Consider the following 23,412-nt stretch of genomic DNA (forward strand, 5'->3'; position numbering starts at 1 on the left):
GGCTTGCTTGGAGCTTCTAGGGCTTGCCCTCATAATACTCACGTTATTGGATGCATCAGAAGTCCGATTGCGCCTTAACAACCAAGAGGAGCTTGTTGTACACGCCACCAAAGTCCAATTGAAAGCTAACTGGAAGATTATGGGCGATGCACCTGCGGCATTCTTGTTTAATGCTCGGAAGATTAAGCCACTCGCTATGTTGAACTGTTAGTAAAAATTCTCGCAAAAGGCTCTTACAATAAGAGCAATGTTTCTATTTGCCAAAATCATGCACCCCCATCAATATGGATTTTTACGTGCACTCGATTCTCTCCATGGACTATGCTCTCTACTTGCAAACTGACTTTGTACTGTCAACATGGGCTAGGTTAAGGCTTACCATAGAGTTGTTTGGTCATTTATCATGGGGACTCTTAAAGCATTGAGCAGCTTGGGGCTGTCTTTTTGAAGATAGTTGGAGCCTTACTTTGCAATGCTTTTGCTAGTGTCCACATTAATGGATTAACCTCCACTCCCTTTGCTTTGAGAAGGTCAATTGGGCAAGGATACTCCTTTGCTTTTTGACCTCATCACAAATCCTTTGCTCAGGAAAATTGACAAAAGGATCCAAGGAGTGACCAAAGGGTTACAACCGCGGAACCGTAGTGGTCAATCCTTTGGAACCCAATATTTTGCAAATGATAACGTTGCCTTGTGGCTGGTCATAAGAATTCTATGGATGCCTTACTAAAGGTTTATGAAGACTTTGCGGAGATCTCAGCTTCAAAAATCAATCCAAAATGGTGCTATTCTTGCTAAGTTGGCAAGACTGCAACAATGGGTATTGCAATATGGTTTTAGAGTGGTGAAACTTGGGGAGAGATTCAAGTATTTGGGATGCCCAGTTGGTGTTGGAATACCAATGAGTCAAAGGGTTCAAATGGTTTCTAGGCAAGGTGATAAACAAGATTGGCAATTCAGTCCACCCCACCCTGTCATCTGGTAAGTTGATGGATTTGAAAAATATGCTTACAACTGCAACAACAGTTATTAGTACAGTGCTTAGTTTCAGTAGAAGAGCTTGGCCATATTGTGGAGAAATATTTTAGGGACTTCCTATTGTCATTCAATGGAAGATAGAGGCTTCACCTAATAGGATGGGAGACGGTGGTAGTTGACAAGAAGGATGGTGGTCTTGGTATTGAGCACCTCAATGAGATGGCTAACAGACTTGGTCTTTCACTGTCTAAGTAACTTAATGAGTAGCTGTGGGTCCTTGGCAATGGTAGATTTCTGGTGAGAATTTTCGCAGTCTAAATTGGCCCAAGCATTGATCAAGTCTTGGGGTGGAACTCTCAAAGAGACTAGGATGTGAAAGGGGATCCATCTCTCCTCTTGAATATATGAGTTTCTTCTTATGCATATGACCCACCCAATACACCTATTGTGGAGGAAGCTCCAAGGGCCTCAAGAAATGGTTTGATGTTTGGGGTTCTCACACTATGGACCAAGGTGTTTCGTAGTTTGGAGTGAATTATTCCAAAATTTTGGCTCCCTCCAAGAGCTTATTGAAGTTTTTCAATGGCTAAAGGAGAATTGGCCTTCGGTGGTGGTGATTCAGGATAGCCACTCTGCTAAATACCTCACCATGGCGAAACAGATATAAGATAGATGTATGTGGACCAACTAACAAGATTTTCCTGCAAGCTTGGGTGAATCATAAGAGGAAGTTCCCCTCATGATTAACAGAATGTGGAAGGCTTGTGGAGGCGTGGGTAGATCAGGCCTGCTGTCTGCAACTGTGTTGAGAAATGGCTGAGAGAAGCTAATTTTAGTGACGACTTTGACTTCAAAACGGCGTCTTTTGGAGATAAAAGGGCATCTTCACGATGAAAGCTTGAAGGCTGATCAACCTACTTAGGGCCTTGGTCCCGAAATTGATATAGTCATTTAGGGACCTAGTGGATTTTATGGGTGGACAAAAGGTTCTGCTGGATGAAGTTTGGCAATTGTCAGGAATTTGAGCTTGAAGGCAGTCATCTTCAAGGTCTTCTATAGGAAGATGGTTAAGAGAAACGAAGCCTTCCTGTGGACCTGGGACTCCCGCATTTCTTTCATTTGCGCCCCTCAAGATGGTCTGGCACTTTAGCCCACCAGATTGGCTGTTCACACTATGGGCTTAGACTCACTCTACAGAGTTCATGTACTTACCTCAGGGGAACTTCTCCGAGGTGTTACTAATAGAAAATTTCTTTTCTTGAAAGGAAAGTCCAATATGTAGGTTGTATGCCTTGGTGCATTTTACAATGCTGTGTAATTAATTACCTTACTATTTTGGTTAATGTAAGACCAACGGCATTATTTTAAAAATACAGACAATAGATAGACAAGAGTTCACGATTTTCAAAATCCCTTTTCCTCGAATATATTCATAACCATCATTAGAATGTCTCCACAGTAGAGCTGATTGCAGTGTTGCATATTAACTCAACAGATTCTCAAAACCTCACTTATAAACAGTCATCCTCTTGATAAGCCCCATGTATCAGATCCTATAAAAATCCGTATATGAAGGCTACAATGAACTGCTCCAGAAATGGGGAGCAATTCAAATAATCAACTCTTGGTGAAATACATTCAGTACTCACGGTGTCATGTATAGAAGAACACCTGTTCTGTGCTCAAAGGGCATATGCTGGCAGAAAATAAGATAAAAGTTTGCCTTCCTATACATTTACCAGTCATCATCCCCTTTAAGCATTCTAGCAAAAAGAAGTACAGTCACCACAAGGACCACAAATGACCCAAAAGCCATGCACATAGCAGGAGCTCCAATGAGGTGAGCATGGCACAGAATTGAAGGAATGGCAAAGCTCCCAATGGCAGAAAAGCCAGTAAGAAACTTTGCTAAATCTGCCCAGCTGTACAAATTCAATAATAAAGCAACATTAGTTTAACCCCTGGCAAATCCAAAATACATCATGTAAGAGAATACCAAGTGTGGAAAATCACATACTCTCCAGAATCAGACGAGCTCAACATGTCAATTGAACCACCTCCAAAGAACATCAAAGGAATGGGAATCAGAATATACATGATCACTGCAAGAAAAATCATGCAAGAGGAAGAATATTCAGTAGGTTTTCCAGAAATGAACTTGAATGTTAATGTCTGTTCAGCTCCTTACCTGTTAGCATAGGCCACCAGTTATTATACAGCACACATGCCTGCAAACCATGTAACCCAATGCATTATTAACTATCCCAAAAGTTTGAGTATTTAAGCAAAAACTCTGGAAAGAAATGTTCATTTGAGAATTCTAAACCTAATGGTTAAGTCAAACAGACAGATCTGCTTATATAGAATCAAATTTGTCTTCATTTTTCATGGCATATATTCGTAGACAGTTAAGAGCTCAGATTCTTTGAGGACAAGATCTTGTCAGCCCAAGCAAGATGAATCCATAAGCATTGAGGGTGACAACTAAAAGGTGGATGCCATGTTGACAAAAGAGGATGAAGCTGTCTCCACGATTTGACTCCTAGCTTCGAAGCTGAGTTTTCCTTGTGGCAATATGGTCCATTTGCTTGTACGTGAAATACTTGTTTTCTTCTTGAAGCTCACAGGCAGCTGCCTTCTGGGATGCATCTCCCCCACTACTCATGAACTTTCCCTTCTCTTTGTCATTGTATTTACCCTTGGCCTTCGTAGTAGAGACTCATTGTATTTACTACCCTTCTCCCATGTCTTTGTCTTCTGGTTGCCAACCCTCTGACCTACTGCAAGGAAGCCAATAAATGGACCTCTACATCTGCTAAAATGATTCCTACCCCATTTAGGTATGGACTAACACTGTAGGGCTACATCGATTCTGACTGGGCTAGAGACCTAGATTCTCGACGTTTTTATGGTGCCTACATGTTTTCCCTTGCTTCAAGTCGGTTCTCCTGGACCAGCAAGAAGCAATAGATTATTTTTTCTTCCTTTGCTGATGCCAAGCATCATGCAGTCTGTGATGCTCTACTACAAAAACCGGTTTCTAACTGAGGTAAACTTTCCTATTTCTGTGATCCACACTGACAGTCAGACTGCCATTGCCCTTGCAGGCAGTCCTATATTCTCCGATCAAATGAAGCATGTTAGGGTCCACTACCACTTCTCCAAAGATTAGGTTGAATTGATGCTATTCGACTCTTCTAATGATAGAACATCATGCTGATCTCAACACCAAGCAGGTCAACCAGCCAATATTCAAGCGCCTCAACAAGAGCATTGGCCTTGCCCCTTTGCCATCAACACAATGAGAAGGGGTCACTCCCCTCCTTGTGCATACAGGCTGTATTTTTTTCAGTCTTCAGCATTGACTCCCTTCCCTTTTGTACTTGGAATTTTTACTCCTTGCAATCTAGTAAAGAGAGATATGAACCCATGGAAAACCCAATGGGAGTGCTGTTCTTGTGAAAACCCATTGCACAGCATATGCCATTTGCATTTCTCTTGCATTGCACTGTATTTTGTAGTTTGGACGCTTTGGCTGGTCAAAAAGCTAATTGGGCAACCTTCTAAGTGAAAACCCTTCCATGCATGTAAGCATTCTGCATCTTCATGGGTGGTATTATGTGTTGAGAAACCCTTCACCCGCAGTTTGCGTTTTTCGTGTTTCTACGTTTTACGTTTAGAGTTTGCAGCCCAAAAAAGGGGTGCCATCCTAGACTGACTGTGCCTATTTATAGGCCACTCTCTCACTCATTCTACATGGTTGATTCATTCAGTCCGTCACCTCTTCCCTCCAACCTCTCCACTACCCTCACACCCCTTCAAGAGGACATTGCGGTTTGTGATTTGTGCCTGTCTTCATCATCTTCCTTGTGCTACAGCACCCTTGTTCCCTTGTATTACATTCACTCCATGATTTTCATCATTCCATTCATCAGAGTTTTTTTTCTCTCTTCTCTTCTCTTCTCCATGTTTGCCGAGTTCACTCCGTGTTCCTCCCCATAAACCCTACTATCTCGCTGGTACGTCATCTTCTGACATGGTATCAGAGCTGGATCTGCTCACCTAGCAACAAAGATCCTCCACTCCAGTGTAGGCAAAGACCGGTGGCAGGTTCAGCATCCACTTCTCTTCTTCTTCCGCTGCATCAACACTTTTTTTGTAGCTGTTCTAAACGGTGTTTGCAGCCTGCAGCTCAGCCAAACCAGCCCAAGGCTCAGCCCAGCTTGCGTTTGCAGCTGGCTGACCTCCACCTTCTCTACCCAGCTCCTAGCAACTATTTTTCTGCCGTTGGCCGGCTCCACCCAGCTCTTGGCAGCTGTCTTCTGCTGCTGGCTTGCTCCGCCCTGCATCCTGGCAGCCGTTTCCTGTCAGACCCAGCGGTTCAGCTCCTGCTGCCGGCGGCTATACCTAATCTACCTGCGTTTTTCAGGCGGCTGCTACTACTGGCGGCACTGGCTGTAGACTGGCAATTCCACCCAGCCAACTGGCGGCGCTGGCTGCAGAGTGGCGGTTTTGCCCAGCCAGCTAGCGGTTCTTCCTTCTGCTGATCTGTGTTTACAGCTGGCGGTTCCTCCCTATCTCCTTGCATTTGCACAGCCTGCTGCTGGTGGCTCAGCCAGTTAGCTGGCGGAACAACCAGCACGGTTGTTTCTTAGCTGGCGGTTTTTTTTCCCACAACTGGCGCCTGCACCTTAACTACTGGTGGTTCTTCCTGACCACTAGTGGTTCAGCCCATTTCCAACCCTTCCCCTACCCTCCCACGCCTTGAGCAGCAGACATTACGGCTTGTGGTTTGTGGCTGACCTCTTCCTTCTTTAGCAAGGCACACTGGTATCTATGGCTTCTTTGCCAACAGATGACCAAACTACTGGGTGCTCCTACTGTGGCATCACCGGACACACCACCGATGCTTGCCTACTTCGACCTTTGCTCCCCATTGTGGGAGCTTTCACTCAACCGCCAAGACCCACGGACCGCTTATTGATTCAAGCGTTCCAAGCCGAGCACTAATGGCCACCTCTCACATAGCCGACGCGCCATCCATATCTACGGGTGTAGTGAGCTTACCTTGATGCCGTTCGAGTTACCTCCTCTCCCGCGCACTCCGGTAGCTCCACGATCCAAGTGCAAGCTTCAAGCAAGCTCCATCCTCAAGCTCCACGCTCCAAGCTCCATTGCCGCGAGCAAGACAAAAGAAGAGAAGAGAAGAGAAGAAGAGAGGAGACGATGGAAAGCTTCTCCTCCTCGGTCCCTCACCCTCACACACTCACTCCCTCACACTCTCACACTCCCTCTCTCAAGCACAAGCTCAAGCAAGCAAGAACAAGAAGAAGAAGAAGAAGAGGAGAGCTACTTTTGGCCACACACAAGAATGAGCTTCTCATTCACTTTTCAACTTTATATACAAAACCCTAAATCCCTTTTGGGCGGTCATCCCCTTTTTCCCTTTTTACATGGCCGGCCATAGTCTAGGCCCTTTTTCCCATTGTCCTTCTATCTTCCTAGCTTCCTTTCCACCGCCCATCTACATTTACAAATTGCACGGGTGAGAGCCCGGCGCTCTTTTACAAGATTTCAGGGTGCGCCTTTTTATTTTAAAATGTGCCTTTCCCCTTTTGCCTTTGCCTTGGACTTTTAAGGTTGCCCTTGCGCTTTTGGCCTTTTCTCCTTTTCTTTTTTTAGTTGGGCTACCTTTTTTCCGCCTTTGCCCTGTGTCTTTTCCACTTCTTTTTGCTTTCTTCGTGTTGGGGTTAACATTACCCCCCTCCTAAACGAGTGCCAGTCCCATGGCACTCACCGTCGTAGGTAGCAGACTGTAGCATGCACCGAAGACATGGGTGACAAGGACGCCTGTAGTTTTTGTGGAGGAGTGTTGGTGGTAGTATGGCAGAAGGTCCTAGGGGCCTGATGGTAGCCCAGGGGGCTGGTGGAAGGTTGTTAGAGTTGGTGGTAGGTCCATGCTATGTTGGGGATTGCATTGATGGCCAGCACAAGTGTTGGGTTGTTGGGGATTCTGCTCATGACGAGTCTTTGCGGGCTTGTCGGATGGTAAGGGACCAGCATTCAAAGTTGAGTGTTGATGAAGAGCGAACAACACCTTATACCTGCAATTGGAAAACCTCACATGTGGTCTCTCCCTAAGGGCAGTGCTAGTCTTCGCTATTGTGCACCAGAGATAGTGCAATTAGTTTGGTAGATAGGTCGAACTCTAAGCAAGCTGAGAGTATTGTCCTGCACTTGAGGACCCAAACTGTGTATATACTTCGGTGCAAATATTATGTGAGTGCCTGTGTATACTTAGATATTACTTAGTTAGAAGACCGTGGGCTAGTTTCTCATAACAATTTGTGGATGAAGCAAAGTTGTCCATGTGAAGAAGGAGTACGCGTGAAGGCATATGAGACATCCTTTGCATTGCGACGGCACGATATAGCATAATGGAATACAAGGACACCGCACTTTTAGTAGCTGGAAACTTTTGGACTTGCTTGATGAGTATGGTGTGCTTTTCATGGCCAATCGTGCGGTGCTTATCACCACTGATTGCAATGGTACAAAGGCAGAGTGCAAAAGAAATTTGTGCAAGTGGGTCAGGGTGACAGGTCTAACCCTAGGCGAGACAAGCTCCCCAGGTATGTCCTGCCCTTGATGTGCCCTGAGCAATTGTGGGTGAGTGTAAGGGGCTAGGGGACTAGGGACGAAGCCAGTCGACCAAGGTCACCAGACGTACCTAATTTGAGGACCCCTAGGTGCTGTGCTGTGATCGTGGGTGCTTTTTATTTTTCCATTCTTTTCTTTTTCTTTCCTTTTCTTTTTCTTCTCTCTCTTTTTTTTTTTTTTTTTTTTTGCCTGAGTACAACCATTACAATATGTTGAGGCTATCAGCCTTTCAATGGGTTGGAAAGTGTCAAGCTTCAAAGGCTCAGAAAATGAATAGTACAATGGTGATGGTGCCCTAGCCTCGTTGTTAGAGAAGCAGTTGACGAAAGGGGGAGATACACTTGAGATATTGCAACCCTCCCTGCGACACATGCGATGTGGGTACAATTGAGGTAACGACTGCCGTGAGCCAACTATAGAGCCTGACCCAGAAAGGGGACGTGGCAATGTGGGCGATTGGCGAGGGTGCTTTCGGCAGCGTGGCTTTGCCGCGGCTCGCTGTGGAGTTGTGGGTGTTGCGATGATTGGCATTGAGCATTTTCGCACAGGGACCTGTATTATCCTGCATTCACTTGTCGCTTCATGAGAGCATATGCATTGTGTATGCCGCAACTATAATAAACCAGTGCAATGTAAGGAGACATCACTTATTTGAATTCTATGGTGTTGACTAGATATTTCTCACTGAGCTTGATTAGCTTTTTCTTTTGCTAAAGGCGTAGCATATATTAAACGCAGATATGATAAGTTCATACAAATCAGGAACATGTCAACACTTAACAAGTCAGGAACACTCAACCATTTAAAACAAAAAGTCCTGGCCAGTTATCATTTGATAAGCCCCTTATCCATTATGGACTACTCGATTTGTACGAGGCGGGGCGAGTCTGGATGGCCGGGTGATTGGGGCTCTGCTGGTGTGGGACTCCCGTGGGGGTGAGCAAGGAACATGTCGGCCGGGACATGAATAGTGTAATCCCGGCTCGCTACTGTCTCTAGAATTTCTTTAAATAATTCATTAAATTATGCCCTATCCCTGGCCGCTTTGTCACTTCTGAGCACCTGATGCCCGTGCATGCGTTGGGGGTCTGTGCAACTGGCGTTGCCACATTTTGTGTGCCTCCCTGAGCGTCCGCTCCCCTGGCCCGCAGATTCTTCGGCCTTCGTCCAGGGCGGTGTCGCTTGGGGCCGCGTTTCTTGGCATACCTTTTAAGAGTGGGCACATAGTGCACTGGCGGAGGGGTGTGTGCTGCATGTTTCCGTCGGATGCGGAGAGCGTCCTTGCAAGCTAGCTGCCCTTGGTTCTCCATGCTTTCCTCGCAAGGGGACCTGTAAGATGCGAATCAAGGATTAGGATTTGTTACATGATAAGACCATTCATATGTAAAGGATTATAGAGCAGATTATCAAGCGCATAGGATGAGGAGGGGAGGGGTAGGGCATGCAATGCTTGTTGTAGGGGGATGGCCCCCGTGATGTATATTTAGCCTCCTGCCATTAGCAGATCTTTTTTCACGCCAAGTTACCTCGGCTGGCGGTCATGGATTTAGGCAGGGCTACTCCTCGGAAGGATAGACCGGAAAGGGAAGAAGGTGTATAGAAAGGGACTATACCCTGCCTACACCATCAGAGTTGTTGGTCAAGGCTTCCTATGGAGGTAATGTGGGTTGCATGCCCTTCACTTGGAGGTGGGGATGGTCACACAGCTTAGCTTAGCCTGTCAAACCCAACTTTTCTCCCTGCGCTTGACTATCATTGCTTGTGTGTGTTGATAGTATCTATGCAGGGTAATACAAAAATCATTGTTTATATATACATCTATACACATACGAATCCATGTCACCTCACGAGGATAGAAACCAATTGTAGAACTCAGGATTGTACTGGAGCGTGGCACACGCATCTAGTATTCGTGGCAACTTACTCAATACAGATAGATATTTTGCCACATCGAGTAGCATGGAACCTTGTCCGAGTCTACTCGCTATATGTAACTCCTCCTCAGTGAGAACCTTATCAAACAGAGCGTTCTCTTGGCTAGTTCCAACTAAGTCCATACCCCGAATAGCAGTTAGCACTCGTAGGGAAGTTGGTGCCACATAGGTTGGGTCCCTTTGGGATCGCCATTTGACCAATCGCTCCTCAGAGACTGTCATGATCTGAGCCCCTAGTTCGGCCATTACAACGCGGTTTTCGCACCAACGCTGCTCAAATTGACTCTGGCCTGCTGACAGTCGCTTTAGTTGCTCTATGTCTACGAGATTCGGTCGGCAGAGCATTTCATTGAACGTGACGGTTAAGCGCAGTTCGTCAACCTCCTCGTCAGGGATGAGTCGCATGCATTCATACAGGAACCTATCGTAGTGCCTGTCAAGATGTTCTTGTTCTTTCCATGTTAGAGGAAAGGTCAAGTAATCTCCGAGCTGCTCTTTGGGGATTGTGCCCATGTCCGCAAGGACGTAGACTCGTGCGACCACTTTGAGCTTAGCCTCCAACTCAGTTAAGCATTCTGTGACACTTCTATGTTCAACGAGGGCTTGCTCGGTTGCTATCTCATGCAAAGTTCTAAGAGTTTCCTTAGGCTTCAGCATGGCTGGGGGCTCAGGCCTAGATGAGCAAGATTGGTCAACGCTAGAATTCCTTGTGCTCTTGGGGTTCTCACGTTTCTCCTGAGGTTTTGTTGTTATTTCGTCATGGTTCTTCTCGGATGTGACTGGTATAGATTTGTCACCCTGTTGTGACAGCGTTGTATCCACTCTTAATTGATCAATGTGAGTTCTATTGTCAGTGGATAGAGTGTTGCAAGCAACTGTTGATGGCAACGGTTGCTTTGGTTTCTCAGAACACACGAATGTGTCTAGGGTTTCACCGCTATTCGGAGAGGCATCAATGAGTTCATTGGTGGATGGACTTGAGGCTTTATTCATTGGCTCTTCGGCGCTCTTCGACTCAATGTTCTTGGGGTCCACAACCACCTGCAACTGTTGCTGTTTTCTTTGCTTTCTCCTCTTTTTCTTGGTCAATGAAGGTGCCTCTCTCAACAACTCAGGACCCTGGGCTATATTGACCGTTGATGTGCTTGGTTGGGCCTCAGCATTTTCCTTCTCTAGTGTGTCCTTATGGGACATAGCCGTGGTTTGCTGAATAGCCTTGCCCGGTTGTGAGGGCACAACTGCCGCTCTTTTCGGAGAGTCTAGCTTTTCAACCAACTCCCTTGCGTTTAACTCCTCCGTCCTAGGCTTTAGGCACTTTGAAAGTGCTAGAGTTGCCGAGGGATTTGGTTGCGACACCTCCTCCACAGGTGAACTTCTAAGGACACGTTCCACATAGGGTATTGTCACGGCTGAGGGCTGTGACTGCTGTGATCCCTGATTGGAAGTAGTAGCAGCTAGTTTAGTGGGCTGGCTACCCTTGGTGGATTGCGGTGTCAAGTCCCTAGGGCGATCAGAAGTGGTCATGTCTTTTGTTGGCCTTTGAGCACTCATCTGTGTAGATCAAGCATGAGTTGATTTAGTCACATTAGGTTACTCATGCATATCCTTGAGTCGAGAGCTACAGATGGCGTCATGTCCCACCTCTTGGACATTTGGAAACTTAGATGGAGATAGAGATTGGAATTGAGCCGTTTCCCTTGACAACCGCTGTTGTGCTTCCTGTGTCCTTTTGGAAAAAGAGGATGTAGGAGATCTAGGACTCTTAGGTGGACTAGGCACTGGCTGAATGATTTGCTCGAGGCTTTTAGACGATTGTGCCATTTGCTTTGTTGAGCGAGTAGCCTTGCCATGAGCAATGTTGTGCCTATGATGTTTGTTCTCCCCTTGGGAAATCAAAGGCTCATTGGGCGCTAATGGCTTTTGTGCACACTCAATGGTTACATATGACATCTTCTTATTAAGCATGCTAGGTTGAGGCTCTTTCTTTCGAACACTCATGTCTGGTTTCTTACCTCGAGACCTAGGGTTTCTCTTAGATCTCCTCCTGTGCTTCGTAGCTTTTGATGCACTCTGGCCTTCAGTCGACCAAGGAGGTTTAGCAAGGGGTTTTGGCACCCAAATCCATCGGTTGCCTGCATAATACCCTTGAGCCCGGAGCAACGCCTTGGATATCCATCGTGGCGTTGTGCTGGCTCTCCATCGATGCCTCCGTCTATAAGGCTTGGGCTTCTTTTGGGGTCTTCTACGATATTTGTAAGTCCAAAGCCCGTCCTTGGCATTGTCTCTTGACCTTTTTGTTTCAAGCCTAGCTTCACTCACTGGTTCTTGTTGTTCGACCTGTGCTTGTATCAACTCTTCCAACAAGTCCTTGCCCTCGTTTGTAGGCTTGACTGTTATGTCATCACCTCCCTTGCCTTTCCCTTGAGGTTCAATGAGGTCACCCTTACTAAAGGTGGTGACTATCCTCACACCCGGTAGTGTCAAGTGTATCCTCTATGCTACATAGTCCGCCTCACATTTGGTCGCCCTTTTGAAGGGTCTTCCTAGGAGGGTTTCTTTCCTGCAGCTAGCACTTTTTGGAGGAACATGAAATAGGATAGGCAAGCTTTCCGTTTCAATTGTCGCAAGGATTTTGCACTTCCCTATGAGTGCTTGTGGGTGTCCCCCATAAGGGCTAAGAGTTGCACTAGTCGGTGTGAGCTCTGGTTGGTCTAGTAGGGTCCATGATTCATAGGTCAAGATGTTAAAATCTGCTCCTTCATCAATCAGAGCATCGATAGTATGCTCTCTTTTCGCGGTGAGTTTGACCCTAAGATAAGCAGGTGGTACTATATCTTCATCTTCCGGATCCTGGCTTGTAAATTTAAGCCTTCTGACAGATGCCCTTGAATTCTCGACTGCACGACCAGATGTGGATTCTCCACTGCTGTCTTGGATCGTCAGTGCAGCGCTATTCAAGGTACATCTCTCGTCAAGAGTGTCATGTCTAGTCATCTTCGCATTTGTAGCTTGCTGAAGTTGCATTTTGCTTTGACTAGACACGGGTTGAACACAATGTACATGTGTTCTTGTGGTGTGGCCTTTTTGCCCTTGATGGCTAGATTGGCCCATTGATGTTCTAGGGTCTCTGTTTCTCTCTGTTCAGGTATGGGCTTTTGGTTGCTCTATTGCAAGTGAGACTCCATGCTGGTATAGAGCCATTACTTCACTAGGGTCCAATTTGGAAGGCCTGTCGCGGCGCGCGTTCTCTCTCCAACCTACTCGGGGGAAGTGCGGAGGGAGCAGAGCCTCCTCTACGGGGGTCCGGGGGAGGCAGTCCCCCCCGGCCCGCAGGGCCGTTACGGTAGACGCCATATGCAATTTGGAGGACCGGTTATAGTCAAATTTTGAACTACATGCTCTAAATTTTAGCCCGGTTATGGATCTGTGATGTGCCTTCAGCTCTACGTAGCCTTAGAGGTCAATCTCGGGGTTTAGATGATCAGAATTTGTGTTCTAGGCACGTGTCCGATTTTGACAGTTTTTTTGTCCGATTCTCAGATGTCTGATTTTCAGGAGTCCAATTATTAGAATCGGACGTCCGATTTTGGGCGGGTCCGATTTTACTCACGTCCGATTCTAGGAGTCGGATCGAAAAGTGGTCCGATTTTCAAGTGGTCCGATTCTGGGAATCAGATCGGACAGGGTGGTCCGAATCTGAGCTGGTCCGATTCTGGGACTCGGACGGCCTGGTCCGATTCTAAGTGGTCCAATTATGGACTGGTCCGAGTGTCCGAGTGTCCAAGTCGGACGGGTTGGTCCGAGTGTCCGATTCTCAAAATCGGACGAGTTGGTCCGAGTGCCACGTGGCACGTCCGATCGGACCTGTCCGATTCTGGAACTGGTCCGATTCTGAACTGGTCCAATTCTGGGACTCGGACAGCCTGGTCCGATTCTGGGACTCGGATAGCCTGGTTTGACGACGCGGCCGACGGCCTGCGAGTTGCACGCGATGCCTCTAGACTGACGTCTACTATAGTGAATCGGCCAACGCCTTCCAGGTAGGTACAAAACACTACCAGCAAGTGCCAGACATGCCTGAAATAACTATGGTGCTCGAATCGAATGGCACTCCAAGGATCTGTGCCCCTATTTCCCTGTTTTAGCCTGTTATACAGCAACAGAGGACCCTACTGTTTGTTTCTTTTTTCTTCTTTTTCTTTGTTTTTTTCCTACCCTATATGCATCCAAATCACAAAATAAATACCTATACTACTCCATTCCACAACATAAATCGCAGAAAGCAAAAAACGTACTTGCCAAGGAGATCAAATACCATCTTCAACCCCCTCCCTTCCTACCTATCTCAAGCACCAGTTCAGGAAAACCCTTACTTTGATGCTCGATTCGAAGCGCGCAAGCGCTCAAGGCTTGAATCCGTAGGTCCCGGCAACGGAACCAAAATGTGGGAGCTTTCACTCAACCGCCAAGACCCACGGACCGCTTATTGATTCAAGCGTTCCAAGCCGAGCATTAATGGCCACCTCTCACATAGCCGACGCGCCATCCATATCTACGGGTGTAGTGAGCTTACCTTGATGCCGTTCGAGTTACCTCCTCTCCCGCGCACTCCGGTAGCTCCACGATCCAAGTGCAAGCTTCAAGCAAGCTCCATCCTCAAGCTCCACGCTCCAAGCTCCATTGCCGCGAGCAAGACAAGACAAGAGAAGAGAAGAGAAGAAGAGAGGAGACGATGGAGAGCTTCTCCTCCTCGGTCCCTCACCCTCACAGACTCACTCCCTCACACTCTCACACTCCCTCTCTCAAGCACAAGCTCAAGCAAGCAAGAACAAGAAGAAGAAGAAGAAGAAGAGAGCTACTTTTGGCCACACACAAGAATGAGCTTCTCATTCACTTTTCAACTTTATATACAAAACCCTAAATCCCTTTTGGGCGGTTATCCCCTTTTTCCCTTTTTACATGGCCGGCCATAGTCTAGGCCCTTTTTCCCATTGTCATTCTATCTTCCTAGCTTCCTTTCCACCGCCCGTCTACATTTACAAATTGCACGGGTGAGAGCCCGGCGCTCTTTTATAAGATTTCAGGGTGCGCCTTTTTATTTTAAAATGCGCCTTTCCCCATTTGCCTTTACCTTGGACTTTTAAGGTTGCCCTTGCGCTTTTGGCCTTTTCTCCTTTTCTTTCTTTAGTTGGGCTACCTTTTTTCCGCCTTTGCCCTATGTCTTTTCCACTTCTTTTTGCTTTCTTCGTGTTGGGGTTAACACCCACCCCCCCGGAGTATATGCATCTTCCACTAGGCACTCCTTGTGCCACCTCTCCTTTCTGGGCCACAGAGATCGTTCTACATCGGCTATCAAAGTACTATGCTCAAGGCAATAAGACACATCCGATGCGCACTAAGTCCTTTCTAGCACATGGAGGATCAATTGGCGCTACGACCTCCCGGAGATCGTCACAATCCTAGCGGCAGTCTTCTCCCACTTATTTTCAAGTACAGTGGCTTCCACGACCTACGGATCTGCAATCCGCATCGAGAGAGTGATTATTTGATGCCGTCTCCTTAGTCCGCTCCTTCGAGAGACAGTGGCTGCTCGACTCCTTCCTCTTCTTCGGCTACCCAGTCCGCTCCACTGAGAGACAGCGACTGTTGCCCACCTCTTGCTCATTCTGAGCCCTACCCTTCCCCACCCTCGACTACTCAGGTTCGAGAGGCTACCTCTGGGAGCTCTTCGGCACCCTAGATACCTTCTTCAGCACGACTGGCGGCACTTCCTTCGTCATCAAACATTTCGGAGTCCGTGATCCATGAGTTTTTGGATTCCTATCTACTTCAGAGGGGGATGTTATTTCTTTGCCCTCAGAGGGGACATCTACTTCTTCTTCAACTTCAGCGGGGGCCCCTTCAGCTCCCACATCAAAGGGGAAACCTACTCCACATGAAGTTCTTCACCCATCCTCTACTTTCTTAGGGTGGTTGTCTTCGACCAATCATCTCTTCTACTGATACCCAGGATCTTTAGGTACCACCTAGATCGGGACCTCAAAGGTTCAGCCGCGACTTGGTGACGAGGCCTTCGTATTTCTTCCAGCATGGATGCACGGAGCTAGTGGCTTCTCTCCCAAGGTTGAGTTTCGGGTTCTCCAGTTCACTCTGTCTACTATTCTTTACTGTAGGTTCCCTTTCCGCTGGAAATCTTGGATCTTAGGTATCCTCTACATCTTCTTCCTCCTCTTCTCTTCTTGCCTTGGTTACTTAGTCAGCATGAAGCCACCTCCCGAGATCGAGTGCGGGCATATCCTTATGATTCTTGGCACCACACAAAGTCTGACATTCCTCCTATGCATTGCATGTTTTCATCATCTTTGTACTAGGGCGATTGGGCAAGTGAACAATTTCCCCACGAGGGACACTGTCCAAGTGGCACCTGCTGTATGAGCATTCTTCACCATGTAGCATTGCATCTCCACCTCACTCTTCTCTTGTTCTCCTTTTTGGGCCTGAGAGGGGGTGTTGAGAAACCCTTCATCCGTAGTTTGCATTTTTACATTTTTGCGTTTTGCGTTTAGGGTTTGCAGCCCCAAAAAGGGGCGCCATCCTAGACTAACTATGCCTATTTATAGGCCACTCTCTCACTCATTCTATACGGTTGATTCATTCAGTCTGTCGCCTCTTTTCTCTAGCCTCTCCACTACCCTCACACCCCTTCAAGAGGACATTGCAATTCGTGGTTCGTGGCTGTCTTCATCATCTTCCTTGTGCTACGGCACCCTTGTTCCCTTGTATCACATACACTCCATGATTCAGAACTTCATCATTCCATTCATTAGAGTTTTTTTTCTCTCTTCTCTTCTCTTCTCCATGTTTGCCGAGTTCACTCCGTGTTCCTCCCTGCAAACCCTACTATCTCGCTGATATGTCATCTTTTGACATTATGGGCCTCCTCATCCATCTCTTTGACCGATGATCCCAAGCAGCTTTCTCACTTGTGGTAGCATTCCCTCATTATTGAGACCCTTTGAGGATGGGTGCCTACTCATTTGATTCCTTGCACTTCTCTTTCTTTCCCACAACTATTCTGGGCGCCCCTCACAGCATTCTTCTCCATTTTGTGGCATTCCCTCATTATTGAGACCCTTTGAGGATGGGTGCCTACTCATTTGATTCCTTGAACTTCTCTTTCTTTCCCACAACTGTTTCGAGCGCCCCTCACAGCATTCTTCTCCATTTTGTGAGTATTATATATGATTATTTTAGTTGAATTTTTTTATGGATTGTGATTATTGCCATATGCTTCCATCTTGCAGACTCCATTCATTGTCTTGTGTTCTCATTTGTTTGTCTTGAGATTTACAAAATTTACAATGAGATTTCATAAGCAATTTCTGCATCAGTATTTCACCTCATCCTCAATAATATAAGCATCCAAAGTAGCAGCCCATTTTGGCGTCACTTGAACCTTATCAAATCTAGAATATATCGACAAGAAGCAAGAAAATATGTTAAGGAATTTATAGAGAGCCTAAAAGAGACCTATAATAGTCTACACACTTATTCAAAACCCTCAATAGCATTCTCTCTTAAGGGGTCTGCAACCATGTAAGTATTTTTCTAGCATGTTTGAATATAGTCCTGGAAAGAAATCATGCGGTTGATAGTTGTTGCCTTTTAGTGCATCCACTCTGGCAACACTTTGTATTTTCCATATTGTTGGTCTTGTAAAGTTACAAACCTATAGGTCAACCCAAAAGAGCAAATGTTCAAAGTCTTTAGAAGAATCCCAACTTGCTGCAAATTTAAAGAATTAACTAATAGAGATTGTTAATGCTGCAATTCAGCCCTACATGGTGCACCCCATATTCTAGGATAGCTTATGAGCATTGTTACAAAAGATAGCCCATGCCTACTATTAGCAATCTAGACAATTCATATGTGAGTCTATCGGGCATTGGCTAGGCATTTTAGGTATTTTATTGTGGCATTTATGATGCTTATTTGGGCAGTTTATGCTAGACAACCAAAATTAAATGCTGGCTGACCTGCTGCTATTTTGGCATTGTTTTCTCCTATTTGAACCACGCTCCCTCCTCATTCAATCACACCATCACCTACAAGTTTTGTGGGGAGAGGAAACCAATGACAATGCCTACGAGCCAGTGACTCATTGTTGTATGTGTCATTCTCATGTTTGGTATATGGATTCCATTTCCCAAGCATTTTTTTTATTTCTCTTCTTTGCAGGGTTCTTCTATGTTTTTTTCTTCTATCCTTGTGTTCAGCAATTTATTGCAGCATCTGTTTATGCTTCCATTGCTGCATCCACTTCTGACATGGTATTAGATTTCAGGTTCTATGCACCTTCTACTGTTTTCTGCTGATTACAAATCTTTGAACTGTTGGTGCTGCTCACATGATCTCTACTGCTAACAATCGTGTTGTTTCCAGCCCTGCCTCATCTATGTTTACTACATTTATTGCATCACCAGCCAGCGTTTTATCCTTCTTCACCTGTGTTTTCAGTCTGTTGTCCTTGTGTTGCCCCAGGCAGCTCCTGAACTACTTTTGGTGACTGATCAGCCTACCTGTGTTTTCAGTCTTTACTGATTGGAACAGTTCTAGGCAACATCTTCTGGTTGTTTCTCTGCAGATTTTTGTGATTTCAGCATTGTGTTTTTGCAATCAGTTGGTATACACTACATGTGAATTCTGTTTTGTGTAGTCTGTGCTATGGATTGGTTGTACTCTCTCTCTCCTCTTCTTTTCTTTATTTTATCTTCCTATGACAATGCCTATGAGCCATTGACTCACTTTTGTACGCATCATTCTCGTGTTTGGTATATGGATTCCATTTCCCAAGCATTCTTCTAAGTTCTCTTCTTTGCAGTGTTCTTTTGTATTTTTCTGTTATGTCCTTGTGTTCAACAATTTATTATAGCATCAGGTTATGCTTCCATTGTTGCATCCACTTTTGACACCTACATGCAATCAAAAAGCACTCGATGACCAAATGAACCAACCAATTGTTCCACACACTCCAACAATTGATTATGGAACAAGAAATACTGATTAGATGTAAAGGCAAGAGGCACCAATTGGCTAACGCAACAATTCCAACACCACTAGAAAATTATCAAAAAGCACATGCAGCCTTTCCAACCACATATTCAGCATTGATGGCAAAAAAAGTCATTTGACATATATAAATTCAATCCGAATGCGACAAAGAATGAAATGCAGATCCCAACTTAAAAGCATGAAGCTAGGACATGTTGAAAAACCCTTCACCCGCGGTTTGCGTTTTTGCGTTTCTATGTTTTGTGTTTAGGGTTTGCGTTTAGGGTTTGTAGCCCCAAAAAGGGGCGCCATCCTAGACTAACTGTGCCTATTTATAGGCCACTCTCTCATTCATTCCTTACAGCTGATTCATTTAGTCCATCAACTCTCCTCTCCAACCTCTCCACTGCCCTCACATCCCTTCAGGAGGACATTGTGGTTCGTGGTTCGTGGCTATCTTCATCATCTTTCTTGTGTTACAGCACCCTTGTTCCCTTGTATCACATTCACTCCATGATTCAGAACTTCATCATTCCATTCATCAGAGTTTCATCTCTCCTCTTCTCTTCTCCATGTTTACCGAGTTCACTTCGTGTTCCTCCCCGCAAACCCTACTGTCTCGCTGGTACGTCATCTTTTGGCATGGTATCAGAGCTGGATCTGCTCAAATAGAGGCAAAGATCCTCCACTCCAATGAAGGCAAAGATCGATGGTGGGTTCGGCATCCACTTCTCTTCTTCTTCCGTTACATCAACATCCTAACTGGCAATTGCTTCCTCCTGGGTTTGTTGTTTTCCAGCCTGCACTCAAGGCTGTTGCTACCACCGCCACCTCCCTACTGTTGGCGGCTCAACCAGACTGCTCACAGCTCCTCCCTACTACTGGCGGTTGTTCTCTGCAACTGCTGTTTTTCTCTCTTGACTATTGTCACAGCAGATTTTCTCTCTCCTCCTTGCTGTCACTGTTGTTTTTCTCTCTCCTCAACCTGTCACAAAGCAAATTTTCTCTCCTTAGCCTGTCATAGCAGATTTTCTCTCTCCATTGCCTGCATTTGCTATTTTCTCTCTCCTGTAACCTATGTTTTAGTCTTTCTCTCTCCTCACCTGCGTTTTTAGTATTTCTCTCTCCTCACCTGCGTTTTTCTATTGGTTGCAACCTCTTACTCCTGGTAGCATCCTCCTCCCATTGGCAACTCACTTCCAGCCCTTCCACTGCCCTCCTAGCCCTTAAGATAGATATTGCAGTTCATGGTTCATGGCTAACCTCTTCCTTCTTTAGCAAGGCACATTGGTACCCATGGCTTCTTTACCAACAGATGACCAGACTACTAGGTGCTTGTACTATGGTATCACCAGACACACCACCAATGCTTGCCGACTTCGACCTTTGCTCCCCACCCCCCAGGAGTGTATGCGTCTTCCACCAGGCACTCCTTGTGCCACATCTCCTTTCTGTGCCACAGATCGTTCTACACCGGCTATCAAAGTACTATACTCAAGGCAATAAGACACATCCGATGCGCACTAAGTCCTTTCGAGCACATGGATGATCGATTGGCGCTACGACCTCCTGGAGATCATCGCAATGCCAGCGGCAATCTTCTCCTAACTATTTTCAGGTACAATGGCTACCATGGCCCACAGTTCTACAGTCCGCTCTATCGAGAAACAGTGATTGTTTGATACCGTCTCCTCATTAGTCCGCTCCTTCGAGAGATACTACTCAAGTTCGAGAGGCACCTCTAGGAGTTCTTCACCACCGTAAATACCTTCTTCGGCACGACCGGCGGCACTTCCTTCATCCTCAGACATTTTGGAGTCCATGATTCATGAGTTTTTGGATTCCCTATCTACCTCAAAGGGGGATGAGCTTTCTTTGCCCTCCGAGGGGGCATCTACATCTACTGCGACTTCAAAGGGGCTATATCATCAAATTTCCTATATTTGATTGTTTTGCATCATCACCAGCTGCCACATCATCAACCTTTGCTGTGTTCTGCTATTCTAGCCTCTTCTTACCCATTTATCACTGATCCGGTCATCACAAAGCTACATTTGCTACTGCCAGACATCTTGAGAGATTGCCTGTTGCATTTTAAGATCCATCAAAGTACTATACACTCTTCTACTCATACTCTATGTCTGGTCCTAGAGACGGAGATTTTGAGGGTCAACATTTCACCTAGCATAGTGTATTTGCTGCATTGAGCATTGTATTTATTATTCAAATTTCTTTCATCTTCTCTACTCATTGTCTTTAGGTTAACCCAAACCCTAACTGTGTTTCTTTATTAGTCTATGCATTTTTCCTACGATTGTGTTTGTATTCTATAGTCGAGCATTTCTTTACAACCCCATCCAAGGGAAGATGAAGAATGAAAAGGCTTTTCACCAAGTTGTGTGAAGGATTGCATGATGAGTAGTGATCCCCTCTCAAATTGGAGAAAGAAAACGCCTCTCTAAAGACGGAGAAATAGAATCCCCCTCTAAATTCCCCCTAAATCCCCTTTTGACAAAGATAGGGAATTGAAAACTCATGGACCATGGCCTCCAAAGTGTTTGATGACGAAGAAAGGGGCCACCCTGGTGCTACAAAAGGTATCTGAGGTTGTAAGGGAATTGAGGCCAAACAACTCCCAAAGGTGGCCTCTCAAAATTAAGTACAAGAGGGATGGGAGGTAGAGCTATCACAAATAATCTCCTTGATACCTTCATTAGATTTCGTGTTTGTAGAACCATACAGGGGAGGAGTGGAAACATGCAGTTTCTATGGAGCCACAAGTAGCAAAAGCCTATGTCTCTCAGTGGACGGGACTGTAGAGCCCAAGGAGTCAAATAGCCTCTGTCTCTCAACAAAGCAGACTACCGAAAAAGGTAGGTATCCATCAACAGTCTCTATCTCTTGGTTTAGTGAACTGTAAAGCCATGGGCTATAGAAGCCACCAGAGCCGAAAGCAAGTGGGAAACACCTTCGTAGCACATTGTGGTGGTCTCTAGGAAAGCTTATCGCCTCGCACTGTCTTTAAGCCTCCTTTTTCTCACAACGGCTTAGTGCGTGTCATATTGTCTTATTGCCTTGAGCATAAAACTCTAATAGTCAATGAGAACAATCTCTATTGGCCAGAATGGCAAGGTGGCACAAGGAGTGTCGAGAGGTAGATGCATATACTCGAGTGGGGTAGGAAACGAAGGTTAACGATAACAATCTACGGTGGAATGATCATTCTTGCCACAACAGGAGTAGCCAGCAGTTCGTGCTTCCACCTTCGATTATAGATCCATACCTTCTAAGGACTGCTATGCCAAACCTATTAGCTAGAGCCAGTGACAAAGGAGTGCTACATCTATTGTTATATTTGGCCTTTTATAATCCAAGGGTGCTTTCATTCTCTTCAGAGACATGTCTAGACTATTATCGGGAATCATAGATTATGGAAATCAACAATATCTAGGTCTCTTGCTCCTTGAGATACGATAGCCTAAGGGAAACTCTCCTCAAGAGTAGAAAACTAGTACATCAAGGGCCTATACAGAAGCAACTGACAAATTTCTTCACAGACAACTTCAAAGCGGACTTGGAGGAGTATTAAGAAGGGCCACATGCACAAACAAGGATATAGGAGATCGTTGCTCAAGCTAAAGCCAGCTCCCCCCAAATTCTTCTCCGCATGGGATCGGATTGAGGCTATGCAGACGCTATGCCCCTTTGTAAATTACTACCATGTTTCGGTATCACAAATACCCATGTCATGTTTTGTCCCCTAACCGCTGGACATCCCAATACGTTCATCACCTATGGTAGTATCAATTAGAGTTTTCTCTTAGCTTTTAGTCGGAGATTTTAATTTCTAGCTTTTACTTACTCTTTCTCTTCCAGACAGTTGTATTACTCTACATATGGTTGTGACTCAAGGACTTGTAAGTCATCCTGGCCTCTTCTGATGTCAATAAATCATCTCTCTCTCTCTCTCTCTCTCTCTCTCTCTCTCTCTCTGTGTTAGAAATATTTGTGCCTTCTGTGAATTCGAGAAACTATTTCTTCGTAACCAAAGGACTAACCAGTATTTGCAAAACGACGGAAGCTGCTAGCAGAAGGGCTAATCCAGCGAGTTGGCAGGACCCAAAACAGCCTCTAACATAAGGAGGGCAGTCCTCCAGGTAATCGTCCACGCAGCAGCAAATCGAGCCCATTAGGAGGCAGATCAACCTGCTCCGGCACCAATCATCTCATAAAAGCCGGATCAAATTGCGAGTCGTTTCCCCTTTCTTCTTCCTTCTTCCCGAATATGCAAGCTTCCTGACGAATGTATGCCGAATGGCTATGGAGATGTATACGATCGATGGCAAGCAATCGGGGCAACAAAAGCAACCAGCCAGTTTTGTCGTATGTTTTTTTTTTTTTGGGCCCGTAAATAACATTCAAAAGCGTGCAGTGTGTGCTGTTTATAAGGAAGGAATCACAAGCTGCCATGTGTCAGAAGACAATAAAGTAACCTTACCATGGTTCTTTTTGCATGGATGGCATCATCAAAGAAGGGTCGGCCATGCATTGTTCACGAAAAGCAGAGAGTTTAACGTAAAATAAATTTGCAAATTTTTTTAAACTGCCTTCAAAATTTAAAGATGAAGGTTTTAAATTTTTGATTTTGTAAAAGTTTCAGTTATAAAACTAACAAATATATGTAATTTGATTTAAAAATCTCTCCAAAATTTTGAGTTAAAGATTTTTGTATCTATTACCAAAAATGTTTTTCGTGTGAATAGTGGACTGAAGCCCATGGGATCGTAGC

General features: G+C 45.5%; 1 protein-coding gene across 1 annotated transcript; it reads right to left on the reverse strand.

Annotated features, from left to right (window-relative positions):
* Positions 1-2,394: 2,394 nt before the first annotated feature.
* On the reverse strand, positions 2,395-23,023 carry LOC148010406 (vacuolar protein sorting-associated protein 55 homolog). The gene is made up of 4 exons (XM_087671499.1): positions 22,682-23,023; positions 3,167-3,206; positions 2,996-3,080; positions 2,395-2,900 (listed from the first exon to the last, which is right to left on the reverse strand). Exons 1-4 carry the CDS (start codon positions 22,811-22,813, stop codon positions 2,714-2,716), a joined length of 444 nt encoding a protein of 147 aa, XP_087527625.1. The 5' UTR covers positions 22,814-23,023; the 3' UTR covers positions 2,395-2,713.
* Positions 23,024-23,412: the final 389 nt, after the last annotated feature.

This window comes from Lygodium microphyllum, chromosome 29 (genome assembly GCF_053477565.2).
Source record: "Lygodium microphyllum isolate KBCC chromosome 29, Lygodium_microphyllum_v1.1.10, whole genome shotgun sequence".
Classification (NCBI taxonomy): Eukaryota; Viridiplantae; Streptophyta; class Polypodiopsida; order Schizaeales; family Lygodiaceae; genus Lygodium; species Lygodium microphyllum.

Bases quoted from the DNA above. Each gene is read 5' to 3' on its own strand.
- LOC148010406 (XM_087671499.1), bottom strand. From the start codon at position 22,813: ATGGGCTCGATTTGCTGCTGCGTGGACGATTACCTGGAGGACTGCCCT. The intron at 3,207-22,681 runs GTTAGTCCTTTG...CATGGTTTGCAG, and splicing joins CCGTCGTTTTGCAAATACTG to GCATGTGTGCTGTATAATAA. The intron at 3,081-3,166 runs GTAAGGAGCTGA...TTTTTCTTGCAG, and splicing joins CTGGTGGCCTATGCTAACAG to TGATCATGTATATTCTGATT.